This window comes from Chrysemys picta, chromosome 1 (assembly GCF_011386835.1).
Source record: "Chrysemys picta bellii isolate R12L10 chromosome 1, ASM1138683v2, whole genome shotgun sequence".
Lineage (NCBI taxonomy): Eukaryota > Metazoa > Chordata > Testudines > Emydidae > Chrysemys > Chrysemys picta.
In genome coordinates, this window is record NC_088791.1 from 111,588,081 (window position 1) to 111,602,839 (window position 14,759).

The following is a 14,759-nucleotide window of genomic DNA, read 5'->3' on the forward strand; positions in this document are numbered from 1 at the left end:
CTTTCGTGGGCTACAGCCCACTTCTTCGGATGCATATAGAATGGAACATATATTGAGGAGATATATATACACACATACAGAGAGCATGAACAGGTGGGAGTTGTCTTACCAACTCTGAGAGGCCAGTTAAGTAAGAGAAAAAAACAGTTTGAAGTGATAATCAAGATAGCCCAGTACAGACAGTTTGATAAGAAGTGTGAGAATACTTACAAGGGTGGATTCAATGTTTGTAATGGCTCAGCCATTCCCAGTCCTTATTAAATCCTAAGTTGATTGTATCTAGTTTGCATATCAATTCCAGCTCAGCTGTCTCTCGTTGGAGTCTGTTTTTGAAGTTTTTCTCTTGTAAAATAGCCACCCGCAGGTCTGTCATTGAATGACCAGACAGGTTAAAGTGTTCTCCCACTGGTTTTTGAGTATTATGATTCCTGATGTCAGATTTGTGTCCATTAATTCTTTTGCATAGAGACTGTCCGGTTTGGCCAATGTACATGGCAGAGGGGCATTGCTGGCACATGATGGCATATATCACATTGGTAGATGTGCAGGTGAACAAGCCCCTGATGGTATGGCTGATGTGATTAGGTCCTATGATGATGTCACTTGAATAGATATGTGGACAGAGTTGGCATCGGGGTTTGTTACAAGGATAGGTTCCTGGGTCAGTGTTTTTGTTCAGTGATGTGTGGTTGCTGGTGAGTATTTGCTTTAGGTTGGGGGGTTGTCTGTAAGCGAGGACAGGTCTGTCTCCCAAGATCTGTGAGAGTGAGGGATCATCTTTCAGGATAGGTTGTAGATCTTTGATGATGCGCTGGAGAGGTTTTAGTTGGAGGCTGAAGGTGACAGCTAGTGGTGTTCTGTTATTTTCTTTGTTGGGCCTGTCTTGTAGGAGGTGACTTCTGGGTACTCGTCTGGCTCTGTCAATCGGTTTTTTCACTTCAGCAGGTGGGTATTGTAGTATTAAGAGTGCTTGATAGAGATCTTGTAGGTGCTTGTCTCTGTCTGAGGGATTGGAGCAAATGCGGTTATATCTTAGAGCTTGGCTGTAGACAATGGATCGTGTGGTGTGTCCTGGATGGAAGCTGGAGGCATGTAGGTAAGTGTAGCGGTCAGTAGGTTTCCGGTATAGGGTGGTATTTATGTGACCATCGCTTATTAGCACAGTAGTGTCCAGGAAATGGACCACTTGTGTGGATTGATCTAGGCTGAGGTTGATGGTGGGATGCTAAATTATTGAAATCATGGTGGAATTCCTCAAGGGCTTCTTTTCCATGGGTCCAGATGATGATGTCATCAATGTAGCGCAAGTAGAGTAGGGGCGTTAGGGGATGAGAGCTAAGGAAGCGTTGTTCTAAGTCAGCCATAAAAATGTTGGCATACTGTGGGGCCATGCGGGTACCCATAGCAGTGCTGCTGACTTGAAGGTATATATTGTCCCCAAATGTGAAATAGTTGTGGGTGAGGACAAAGTCACAAAGTTCAGCCACCAGGTTAGCTGTGAATTCTTACATTATTTGGACCATTGCTTTAAGAAAAATGCAGCAAGCTCTGGATATCAAGTGTTTAAAAAAAGCACAGATATTTGATGTGATGCAGTTGTTCTCATTGCCACAAGTAATTCTTTTCAGATTTACAGTTATGTGAGGTTGAAGCCTTATTTCATCTCCCAAAGAATCTCTTCCTATGGGCAGTTAGTCCTGATTGCACTTCTCTCCTCACCATACTTGCTACCTCCTCATTTTTTAGACTTTTCATTTAAATGTTTTAAAGGAAATTATATATATTACGATCTGGGCAAGTCACTGTATGACGGTCAGTCTGTTGTGAGTGTACTCAAGTGCTTCCAAGTAATTGGATCTAAGTAGAGTCTAGTCTTTGCTTCCAGTTCTGGGACTCTAGGGCATCCTCCCAGGCCCAGAACTCTTTTCAGATGCCTTTGCTTGGGATATGGACTCCACTGTCCAGCCACCTTAGACTCCAGAACTAGTATCTGAGACCTCCTGAGCACCCCATTCACTTACACAAGCTGCCTCAGTCCCACCTAAGCAGTGGGCACTCAGGGCTTCTAGTTTAACCCCTGCAGAAACAACATAGCAGGAAAACAAGGAACATAGGCTTAGCAAAGGAATTTTTTAAGCAGTTACTTTATTCTTGATCATTTGAGAGTTATAGATCTAGATATAGAAATAAAACAAGTGCTGAGACACTCCCTCCCCTAGACTGAGCTTACCCCTTCTTGTGAGTTTGTGGTTCATCAGCATTTCAGCCTGAGCAGAGTTTATCCTGCCCTCTGTCTCCTGAAAGTCCTTTTTTACATATGGTGATGGCTAGTCCCCTGCACAGAGCAGAACCCCACTCTTAAATGGGGCCTCTGTCTCTGTGTGATGTGCTCAAGCTGAGATTCTGTAGATCCCAGTCCTGTTTCACTCCCGCTCCTCCAGCAGGCCTTTCTGTTGAAAAAGCATTGTTCCATGAGGGTGGGCCAGTAGTTGAGAGACAATCTAGACTGTAAACTTTCTGGGCAGGGACCACCGTTTTGTGCTGTGTTTGTATAGCACCTAACACAGTGGAGTCTTAGACTCATAGACTTTAAGGTCAGAAGGGACCATTATGATAATCTAGTCTGACCTCCTGCACAATGCAGGCCACAGAATCTCACCCATCCACTCCTGTATCAAACCCCTAACCTATGTCTAAGTTATTGAAGTCCTCAAATCATGGTTTAAAGACCTCAAGGTGCAGAGAATCCTCCAGCAAGTGACCCGTACCCCACGCTGCAGAGGAAGGCGAAAAACCTCCAGGGCCTCTGCCAATCTGCCCTGGAGGAAAATTCCTTCCCGACCCCAAATATGGCGATCGGTTAAACCCTGAGCATGTGGGCAAGACTCACCAGCCAGCATCCAGGAAAGAATTCTCTGTAGTAACTCAGATCCCACCCCATCTAACATCCCATCACAGACCAATGGGTATATTTACCTGCTAATAATCAAAGATCAATTAATTGCCAAAATTAGGCTATCCCATCATACCATCCCCTCCATAAACTTACCAAGCTTAGTCTTGAAGCCAGATATGTCTTTTGCCCCCACTACTCCTCTGGGAAGGCTGTTCCAGAACTTCACGCCTCTAATGGTTAGAAACCTTCATCTAATTTCAAGTCTAAACTTCCTAGTGTCCAGTTTATATCCATTTGTTCTTGTCTACATCTAGTAGTCATAGGCACTACTGAAATACAATAATAAATCAATAATAAATCAATCAAAGTTGATGGCCCCAGATTGCAGTCTTGATGGCTTCTCAGTGACAGTCCTTCAACGATGTGTCAAACACCTTTTCTGGGGTGCTAGCTGGAATGCAGCATAATAGATTTGCCCTGGAGCAAACCCAGACTTGTGCAGTCACAGTGCTAATATTTCCACACATAGTACAACATAGAGTTCATATCTTGATACCAATTGCAAAAGTCCTCTTCCTCTCTCCCAACTCTAACCAGGACACATGCTCCTTAACCCTTCACTGGGTGCTTTTTCCCTCTTACTGCATCATACTGCAGTTCCTCATCCTCACAACCCTCTGCTCTCATTTTTTATATTCTTCTTAGTAACTCTTCTGTTTAATTTTTAATGCTGCTGCTGTGTTGCACAAAATACATAAATCTACTAAACAAAATTCATCTTTGGTATAAGCATAGTATGTTAATTCCAGAAATAAATTTGGCCCAGTTTGTTTTATCCTCACCTGACATGGAAATATGAATGCCATTTTTTGACTAAGGACTTGTCTATATGAACAGTTGGTGCTCAGCAAACTGGGGTGTAAACCCCTACCATACACTAGTCTGCCACACACCAGAAATTCTATAGTGCTCTTTGATCTTGTCCTGTTTCAAAGCAGGATAGATAAAAGCATACTACAGAACTTCTTAGTGTGTAGCAGCAGGATTCACACAGACAGTTAGTGCATGGTAGATTTACACCACAGCTTGCCATACTGGAGTGTAACTGTTCATATGGCTAAGCCCTAAGTTATCCACTTTGTTATATATAATCAGAAATTTAGAGCTTGAATGGACCTATGGACCTTAGGAAGTCACCTAGTCCAGCCCGCTGCACGGAGAGAGGATCAACCAAACTTAGACCATCCCTGACAGACTGTTTTCCTACCTGTTCATTAAAACCTCCAGTGATGGGGATTCCATAATCTCCCTTGGAAGCCTATTCTAGCTATCCTTATAGTTAGAAAGTTTTTCCTAATATCTAACCTAAATCTCCCTTGCTGCAGATTAACCCAATTACTTCTTGTTTGACCTACATTGGACTTGAAGAACAATTGATCACCATCCTCATTATAACAGCCCTTAATATATTTTGAATACTGTTATAAGGTTTTCTCCCCTCACAATTCTTTTCTCAAGACTAAATATACCCAGGGTGGGGTTTTTTTAAGCTTTCCTCACAGATCAGGTTTTCTAAACCTTTTATTATTTTGGTTGCTCTCCTCTGGACTGTCTCCAATTTGTCCACATCTTTCTTAAAGTGTAGCACCCACAACTGGACACAGTACTCCAGCTGAGGCCTCATCAGTGCCAAATAGAGCGGGACAGTTACCTCCCGTGTCTTACATATGACACTCCTGTTAATACACTTCAGAGTGATATTAGCCATTTTTGCAACTGCATCACATTGGTGACTGATATTCAATTTATGATCCATTACAGCCCCCGGCTCCTTTCCATCTGCATTATCACCTAGCCAGTTTTCCCCATTTTGTAGTTGTGCACTAAGTCTCCTCTAAGCTGTGCGGCTGCACAGCCGCCTATTAAGCACCACACAGGTGCTCAGGGCTGCGGCGGGGAGCAATTCCTCTCCCCCAGCCCTGGACCCAACCCAGCCCAGCCTGGGACCTGCCATGCCTGGGGGAGATGTGCCCCTCCCACGGCCCCAACCCAGCCCCGGCCCAGACCTGCCACAGCTGTGGGAGAGGCAGCTATCCCATGGCCCCAGCTCCAGAGCTGCCAAAGCAGGGAGAGATGCCTCTCCCCACCCGACGAGGTGCTGCTGTGGGAAGAGAGAGCTGGAGGGAGTCCTCTCTCCCTGCCGTAGCCCTGGGACAACCTGCACCCCAAACTACTCATCCCTGGCCCCACCCCAGAGCCTGCACCCTAGCCCCAGCCCTGAGCCCCTCATCCCTGGCCCCATCCTGGAGTTCTCACTCCAATACCCCAACCCTCTGCCCCAGGCCTGATACTACGAACCCCTCAGCCCCACCCCCACCACATGAATTTTGTTATGTGAACCAATATGGAGGTGATGTGATTGGTGCACATAAGAAAATTCATTCCACACATGGATGGGAAAAATTAGAGGGAACACTGAACTTGTGCATTTATTTATTTTTTTCTTCTTAAGTGCAGTACTTTGCACTTGGCTTTATTGAATTTCATCTTGTTGATTTCATACCAGTTTTCTGATTTGTCAGTGTCTTTTTAAATTTCAATCCTGCTGTCCAACATGCTTGCAACCCTTCCAGTTTGGTGTCATTCACAAATTGTATGAGTATACGCTCTACCTTATTATCCAAGTCATTAATGAAAATATTGAAAAGTAGTGGACTCAGGACACACCCCTGCAGGACCGCACTAGATATGTCCTCCTCCCCTCCCTGAGTTTGACAGCAAACCATTGAATAACTACTCCTTGAATACAGTCTTTCAACCAATTTTTGCACCCACTATGACATTTCCCAGGGGTACCCAGGATTGAGCACCTGCCTTTAGTGTGAGGAAGCCTTTGTGTGTCTGTTGTGGGTCAGTTCCCCAATTCCACAGGCCAGGGCAACACAAGCACTCCCTTCTAGGCCTCACAGTTCCTGCGTTTACTCATCTGGTTAGCAACAGGCACATCCCAACCCTCCAAGTATCTCCTCAGCGTATCCAGCCCCGTTCCATTGGACACTCACAGTATTCACAGATTTGCTGCTTCCAAAGAAACAGCACATGCCAGCTTATCATTTCCACCCCAGATCACTGCTCTGCTTAACACACAGCGCTTTGATTCATTTATAGTGAAATCAGTATCAGTTTATTTAACAAAGCATAGAGACTCAAGTAGTAGCAAGCAGAAGTACTGGAAACAAAGGGGTATATATAAAACAAAATCATAAAACCTAGACTTAATTAACAAGATACTCTCATGTCTTGTGGAATATTGCGCACCCAAAATCCCCACAGTATTTTACAGCCAAGCTGCCTGTGATCCTTTCATGAGACAAATATTCAGCATGCCTCCCAGGCAAAGGATCCAGTGTGGTTTTTTTGCCCCCCAAGATATACCAGTCCCATCTTTTCGCTTTATTCAGAAATAGGAAACCCCCTGCTGTTTTTAATTTTGTAGAATTCCTTTCTTGTAGATTTTGCAATCTCTCTTTTAGCAGCTGACTTGGTATGCAAATAGGCATACAGTGTGAGGTATACAGAATGCAATACCCACATAGCCAGACAGGAAGATAAGTGTCTGTTATCTCCTGCCAGAAAGGAACATTTCTAAGGTATGTCACCTTCTGGTGATCTGCCTTAACTCCAAGACCCTGAGAATAGGAGTGGGTGGATAAGGTTCTGTGGCCTGCAACGTATAGGAGGTCAGACTACATGATCATAATGGTCTCTTCTGGCCTTAAAGACTAGAAGTCCAACATAATTTTCAGTATAGATACATAACTCCTTAAATATTATGAATACATACATTTTGCAATGATTATGTTGACCTGTGGGCTACTGACTCTCAGTAGAAACCTTACATGCCACCCTTCAATGAACTATTATGCAAGTATCCAACCCAGGTGATCCCTGTAAAATCTTGTGCACCTCCTTGTTCTCTGCCAGTTGGCACCAAGATGTCAAGATCCCAACACAGGCCATCAATGCCAAGGTCAGAGTAGGGACAAACCTGAGGCAAGAAGGAGCAAAGGAGTGCATAGTCAGGTTCCAGGTCAGGGTTGATACCCAGGACCAGAATCTGAGTCAGGTCTTAGGGTCCAAGTCTGAAGATGAAGTCCAGATCAAGCTAAGATGCAAGCCAAGAGTTCAGGAGCAAGGAATGGACATGGCAGGTACAGGAAATATACACAGTTGACTGGGCACTCCCTGAAATGTCCCTTAATTTTATATAGGGTAGGGAGCCAATCAGAAGCCATGAGGCTGCTGTCGCAGACCCCTTGAGGTGGGACTTCCTATGGTCTGTCTCTGCAGCAGGTCATGGGCTGTGAAGTGCATGCCAGTTACAGCTGCCACTAGGTGGCAGCATGGAGATGCCAACTGCCTAGCAGCTCTGCAGGCCTGGGTTCCAGCCCCACAGGGCCTTACATTACCCCCCCACACACAAAGTGCCTGCTGCCAACCCAGGTTTGTTTGGATGGGCTTCAGGGAATGCTGCCACAAGGTCAGGGGCATGGAATTGGGACATGTGCTCCCAGGAACGCTCTTATGGCCCGTACCCCTTCCAGTCCACAAGGTACCAGAGGGAGCCGTGTCCAGTTTTTGAGACCAGTATCTCTTGGACCACATACTCATCATGTCCTTGGATCTGCACTAGAAGGAGTGGTGGTAGAGCCTGCTAAGCAATTGGATTGTTAATGTAGGGTTTTAACAAGGATACGTGAAACACTGGTTATAGTTTGTGGGATCTGAGTAACTGAAGCTTCATAGTCCCTGAATTGATTACCTGGCTGATGGGATATGGCCTGAGATATTGGTGGTCCAGTTTATGACATGGCCAGTTGCACTTTTTGGCCAACGGTAAATGCTGGACCTTCCTAGCACTGGCAATCAGCATACTGCTTATAGTCCTTCTTGGTTCAAGACATGGGGAGCTCCTCCTGTGAGTAGTCCACCTGTTTGGGCAGCTCCAATACCCTCTGGGGCATGCTGAGCAGTGAATGGCCCACTGCCTCCATGCTGCCCCAGGGTAAGCCGTCAGCATGGGCTAGAGTGGTCCCGCAACCTGTCAGGATCCCACACAGGCATTCAAGACGAAGGGTCAGAGCAGTGGCAAACCTGAGGCAGGGAGTAGCAGAGGAGTGTGTAGTCAGGTTCCAGGCCAGGGTCGATACAGAGAGTCAGAGTCTGAGTCAGGTTTCAGAGTCTAAGTCAGAAGGCAAAGCCCAGATCAAGCGAAGGTCAGAGTCAGGAATGGTCATGGCCATAGGCGTTGACTCTGTGGGTTCTCCAGGGCTGGAGCACCCATGGAAAAAAATTGATGTGTGCTCAGCACCCACTGGCATCTCCCCATTGCCACGCCCCACCCCCCTGCTCCAGCTTACCTCCACCTCTTCCCCTGTGCAAGCCGCCGCGTCCTGCTTCTCCCCCCTCCCTCCCAGCACTTGCGCTGTGACACAGCTGATTCGTGGGGCAGGGAGGGAGGGGGGAGGAGGGGGAACCCGGGGCACTGGGGGAAGTGGCGGGGCCAGGGCGGGGATTTGGGAAAGGGATCCAATAGGGGCAGGGAGGGGCGGGATTTTTGGGATGGGGTTGGAATGGGGGCAGGGTTGGGGCGGGGATGGGGTGGGGAAAGGGGCGAGGGGCACGGGCACCCACCAGCGCCCAGAAAGTTGGCGCCTATGGTCATGGCAGCTATAGGGTATCCATACTGTTGCCTGGACGCTTCCTGGAACTCCCCTTAAGTTTATATAGGGTGGAGAGCCAATCACGAGCCATGGGACTGCTTTTTATTTCCCTTGCTAGGTATAATTCACTTGTGTCTTACCCTTTCTGATTTTGTCCCTACATACTTGTGCTATTCCTTGGTACTCATCATTAGGAAGTTGTAAAGGTTTCCACTTTTTGTAGGATTGCTTTTTGATTTTCAGGTCATAAAAGAGCTCCACATATATATACTCTCAGATGTGTGTCCAGTACATACACACACCAATGGAAGATGTATTCTGTTGAAAGGGTGTTTTGTGGGGCAGCGAGCTCTATCCTGATTTCTAGCCAGAAGATTTTTGCTCTGGTTTTCTTCTTTTGTAATGTTTGAACTTGTTTCCTTGAACTTTTGGCTCAAGGGCGGAATTATAGTCCAAAAAAATGAAGCACCAACTCAGCAGCTAAATTATAGGAGGCTAATGGAAGAACTTGTCTACACATGGAGTTATTCCAGAATAGCTATTTCTATTCTATTCAGAATAGCTATTTCTCTCTATGTGGACACTCTTAGGCCTGGTCTACACTACGATTTTAGGTCGAATTTAGCAGCGTTAATTCGAATTAAGACTGGACACATTCACAAGATGAAGCCCTTTTTTTTTACTTAAAGGGCCCTTTAAACCGGTTTCTTTACTCCACCTCTGACGAGGGGATTAGCGCTAAAATCGGCCTTTGCGGGTCGGAATTGGGGTAGTGTGGATGGAATTCGACGTTATTGGCCTCCGGGAGCTATCCCACAATGCTTCATTGTGACCGCTCTGGACAGCACTCTTAACTCAGATGCACTGACCAGGTAGACAGGAAAAGCCCCGCGAACTTTTGAATTTCATTTCCTATTTGCCCAGCGAGGAGAGCACAGGTGACCACGCAGAGCTCATCAGCACAGGTAACCATGATGGAGACCCAGGATCGCAAAAGAGCTCCATCATGGACCGAACGGGAGGTACGGGATCTGCTCGCCATATGGGGAGATGAATCAGTGCTAGCTGAACTCTGTAGCAGTAAACAAAATGGCAAAATATTAGAAAAGGTCTCAAAGGCCATGAAGGACAACGGCCATAACTGGGACGCACAGCAGTGCCGCGTGAAAATTAAGGAGCTAAGGCAAGCTTACCACAAAGCCAGAGAGGCAAACGGAAGGTCCGGGGCAGAGCCGCAAACATGCTGCTTCTACGCAGAGCTGCATGTGATCCTAGGGGGTGCAGCCACCACTACCCCAACCGTGTGCTATGACTCCGTCAATAGAGAAACACGCAACAGGGAAGCGGGTTCGGGGTACGTGGAAGATGATGATGATGAAGACAATGAAGATAGCTCACAGCAGCAAGGAAGCGGAGAAACCGGTTTCCCCAACAGCCAGGATATGTTTATCACCCTGGACCTGGAACCAGTAACCCCCGAACTCACCCAAGGCGTGCTCCCAGACCCTGACAGGGGACCTCTGGTGAGTGTACCTTTGTAAATTTTACACATGGTTTAAAAGCAAGCGTGTTTAATAATTAATGATTAATTTGCCCTGGCAATCGCGGCCAGTACAGCTACTGGAAAAGTCTGTTAACGTGTATGGGGATGGAGCGGAAATCCTCCAGGGACATCTCCAGAAAGCTCTCCTTCATGTACTCCCAAAGCCTTTGCAAAAGGTTTCTAGGGAGGGCTGCCTTATCCCGTCTGCCATGGTAGGACACTTTACCACGCCAGGCCAGTAGCACGTAGTCTGGAATCACTGCATAACGAAGCATGGCAGCATGTATGGTCCCGGTGTTTGCTGGCATGCAGACAACATCCATTCGTTATCTCCCTTTGTTATCCTCAGGACAGTTATATCGTTCACGGTCACCTGGTTGAAATGGGGTGATTTTATTAAGGGGACATTCAGAGGTGCCCGTTCCTGCTCGGCTGAACAGAAATGTTCCCCACTGTTAGCCACGCGGTAGCAGGGAGGGGTGAAGTGATCATCCCAGAAAATTGGGTGTGGGGGGGAGGGTAGTTGGGTTTGTGCTGCATGTTAACCCGGAAACCGCAGCCCCTCCTTTTACATTACAAACCCATTTTAAATGGCCAACCCAATGGGTGCTTGGTATGGGAAATGCGGGCACTACTGTTTGAAACCATCCCCACATGTTAAGAAGGTTAAAAAAGCCAAAAGACTGTGGCTTACCATGGCTGCGTGCAAGCCGAATTCTGTTGCCTGGCACTGCGTGAGTGATCTCTCACACCAAACCGGCAGGCCCTCAATATAAGAGGAGAAATGCGACCTTGTAATGAAAGCACATGTGCTGTGTAATGTGAACAGCAAAATTTAACGTGAAAGAGTGTACCCATTGTTCTCTAAAATGTGTCTTTTTTTAACCACCTCTCCCTTCTCCTCCACCAGCTGCAAATGTTTCTCCTTCACAGAGGCTAGCGAAGATTAGAAGGAGAAAACAGTGAACTCAGGATGATATGTTCTCGAAGCTCCAGATGTCCTCCCACGCTGACAGAGCACAGCAGAATGCGTGGAGGCAGTCAATGTCAGACTACAGAAAAGCACAATATGAACGAGAGAAGAGGTGGCGGGATGAATTGCGGGATGAAGATGATAGGTGGCGTCAGCTTGCAGACAGAAGGCAAGAGTCGATGCTCCGGCTGCTGGAGCATCAAACTTATATGCTCCAGCGTATGGTTGAGCTGCAGGAAAGGCAGCAGGAGCAGAGACCGCCGCTGCAGCCCCTGTGTAACCAACAGCCCTCCTCCCCAAGTTCCATAGCCTCCTCACCCAGATGCCCAAGAACACGGTGGGGGGGCCTCCGGCCACCCAGTCACTCCACCCCAGATGATTGCCCAAGCATCAGAAGGCTGGCCTTCAATAAGAGTTAAAGTTTTAAACTGCAGTGTGTCCTTTTCCTTCCCTCCTCCCCCACCCATCCCAGGCTACCTTGGCAATTATCCCCCTAGTTGTGTGATGAATTAATAAAGAATGCATGAATGTGAAGTAACACTGACTTTATTGCCTCTGCAAGTGGTGCTCGAAGGGGGGAGGGGAGGGTGGGGTGGTTGGTTTACAGGGAAGTAGAGTGAACCGAGTGGGGGAGGTGGAGGGTTCATCAAGGAGAAACAAACAGAAGTTTCACACTGTAGCCTGGCCAGTCACAAAACTCATTTTCAAAGCTTCTCTGATGTGCACCGCGCCCTGCTGTGCTCTTCTAACCGCCCTGGTGTCTGGCTGCGCGTAATCAGCGGCCAGGCGATTTGCCTCAACCTCCCACCCCGCCATAAATGTCTTCCCCTTACTCTCACAGATATTGTGGAGCGCACAGCAAGCAGCAATAACAATGGGGATATTCTTTTCGCTGGGGTCTGAGCGAGTCAGTAAGCTGCACCAGCGCGCTTTTAAACGTCCAAATGCACATTCCACCACCATTCGGCACTTGCTCAGCCTGTAGTTGAACAGGTCCTGACTACTGTCCAGGCTGCCTGTGTACAGCTTCATGAGCCATGGCATTAAGGGGTAGGCTGGGTCCCCAAGGATCATGATAGGCATTTCAACATCCCCAATGGTTATTTTCTGGTCCGGGAAGGAAGTCTCTTCCTCCAGCTTTCGAAACAGACCAGAGACGCCTGAAGACGCGAGCATCATGTACCTTTCCCGGCCATCCCACGTTGATGTTGGTGAAACGTCCCTTGTGATCCACCAGGGCTTGCAGCAGCATTGAAAAGTACCTCTTGCGGTTTATGTAGTCAATGGCTTGGTGCTCCAGTGACAAGATAGGGATATGGGTTCCATCTATCACCCCACGACAGTTTGGGAATCCCATTGCAGCAAAGCCATCCACTATGGCCTGCACGTTTCCCAGAGTCACTACCCTTGATATCACCAGGTCTTTGATTGCTCTGGCAACTTGGATTACAGCAGCCCCCACAGTAGATTTGCCCACTCCAAATTGATTCCTGACTGACCGGTAGCTGTCTGGCATTGCAAGCTTCCACAGGGCTATCGCTACTCGCTTCTCAACTGTGAGGGCTGCTCTCATCCTGGTATTCTGGAGCTTCAGGGCAGGGGAAAGCAAATCACAAAGTTCCATGAACATGCCCTTACGCATGCGAAAGTTTCGCAGCCACTGGGAATCATACCACACCTGCAACACGATGCGGTCCCACCAGTCTGTGCTTGTTTCCCGGGCCCAGAATCGGCGTTCCACGGCATGAACCTGCCCCAGTAACACCATGATTTACACATTGCTGGGGCCTATACCTACTGTGAGGTCTATGTCCATGTCAATTTCCTCATCACTCTCGTCGCCGCATTGCAATCGCCTCATGGGCTGGTCCTGGTTTTGCTTTGGCATGTCCTGGCTCTGCATATACTCCAGGACAATGCATGTGGTGTTCATAGTGCTCATAATTGCCCTGGTGATCTGAGCGGGCTCCATGATCCCAGTGCTATGGCGTCTGGTCTGAAAAAAGGCGCAAAACTATTGTCTGACAGAGGGAGGGAGGGAGGGGCGAGTGATGACATGGCGTACAGGTACAGGGAATTAAAATCAACAAAGGTGGCTGTGCATCAGGGAGAAACACAAACAACTGTCACACAGAATGTCCCCCCCAAAGATTGAACTCAAAACCCTGAGTTTAGCAGGCCGTTGATTTCACGGAGGAAGGGGGAAGCAAATGAATACAGAACAAATCTATTTTTTACATCTTAAGCTGGCAGCCGATGGTGCAGCATAACTGATAGCCCTCGACATCTTCTGAGTGCTTGGCAGAAAATACTGGGCGCTTGGCAGAAAATAGTGTACTACGACTAATAGCCACCATCATCATTGGGAAGGCAGCAGAATATGACTGGGAGACGTACGGAGTTTCAGCCATCATCTGATCGAACTGCAGTATGACGACGACGGATACCAGTCGTAATACACCATCTACTGCCAAAAGGCAAGGGGCTGCTGCTGTGTAGCAATGCAGTACCATGTCTGCCGGCACCCAGATGACATATGGTGACACTGAGCTGAGCGGGCTCCATGCTTGGTGTGGTATGTTGTCTGCACAGGTAACCCAGGTAATAACCCAGCAAATCGATTGTCTGCCGTTGCTCTGACGGAGGGGGAGGGGCCTGACGACATGTACCCAGAACCCCCCGCAACACTGTTTTGCATGATTCAGGCATTGGGATCTCAACCCAGAATTCCAGTGGGCGGCGGAGACTGCGGGAACTGTGGGATAGCTACCCATAGTGCAATGCTTCAGAAGTCGACGCTAGCCTCGGTACTGTGGACGCGGTCCACCGACTTAATGCACTTAGAGCATTTTATGTGGGGACACGCACAGTCGGCTGTATACAATCGATTTCTATAAAACCGGCTTCTATAAATTCAACCTAATTTCGTAATGTAGACATACCCTTATTCTGAACTAAGTATGCCTTGTTCCTGTTTAGCTTGTTCCGCTTTGAAATGGATTAAGCTAAACAGGAACAAAGCACTCTTGTTATTCAGGAATAGCTATTGTACTTTAAATTCACACCAACCTTAATCCAAATTAACTTTCAAATGCCAACAAACGCTAACAATTCAGAAAGAACAGGCCTCTGAAAGTAAATGTGTCTGTAACAGGACCTAGATGTGGGGGTAGGTCCTCTGCCTTGGTAGACATATGTATTAGAAATACACCACACTGTACCCTCACCCTGTATGGCTGCATAAGCATGACTATCTGATCCTTCCACCTTTTTCCCTTAAAAGCTGTTAACCCATGCACAGGTAACTTTCCAGCTTGAAGAAAAATGCCAGAGCCCATTCTACCCTTCCCTTGCTCAACTGGATTTTGTTTCAGGATTTGTGGGTAAAATACAAACAAAGAAGGGAGGTGATATTTCTTCTTGGCTGCACCACTTACCACCTTCATCATCAGACAGATAGGAATTATTGCATTCCTAGAGGCACAATTTGTGTCTTTAACTTAATTTTACTAGCAGCAAAGTTTCAGTATAACCGAATTCAGTTACTGTAAGTGAATTCCAGTTTTTTAACCAAAATATATTCTGCACTTACTATTTATAATGCCTTTCATGCCACAGGATACC

General features: G+C 47.2%; 1 protein-coding gene across 40 annotated transcripts in view; it reads left to right on the forward strand.

Moving 5' to 3' along the window:
- The window catches only part of ERC1 (ELKS/RAB6-interacting/CAST family member 1), a 525,728-nt gene that overhangs the window by 490,417 nt on the left and 20,552 nt on the right, over window positions 1-14,759 (forward strand). Inside the window, exons 20-21 of one of the 40 annotated variants that reach the window (XR_010598150.1) lie at window positions 9,544-10,142; window positions 11,073-11,666. The exons of 36 other annotated variants lie outside the window; for them this stretch is intronic. Coding sequence is in view for 3 of the 4 variants with exons in the window: in XM_065582436.1 (XP_065438508.1) it covers window positions 11,073-11,102 (30 nt within the window). In the remaining variant the exon portion in view is untranslated. Of the gene's footprint in view, window positions 1-9,543; window positions 10,143-11,072; window positions 11,667-14,759 lie in introns of those variants that run through there. 3 more of the 40 variants (XM_065582436.1, XM_065582405.1, XM_065582414.1) reach the window with 3 other exon arrangements.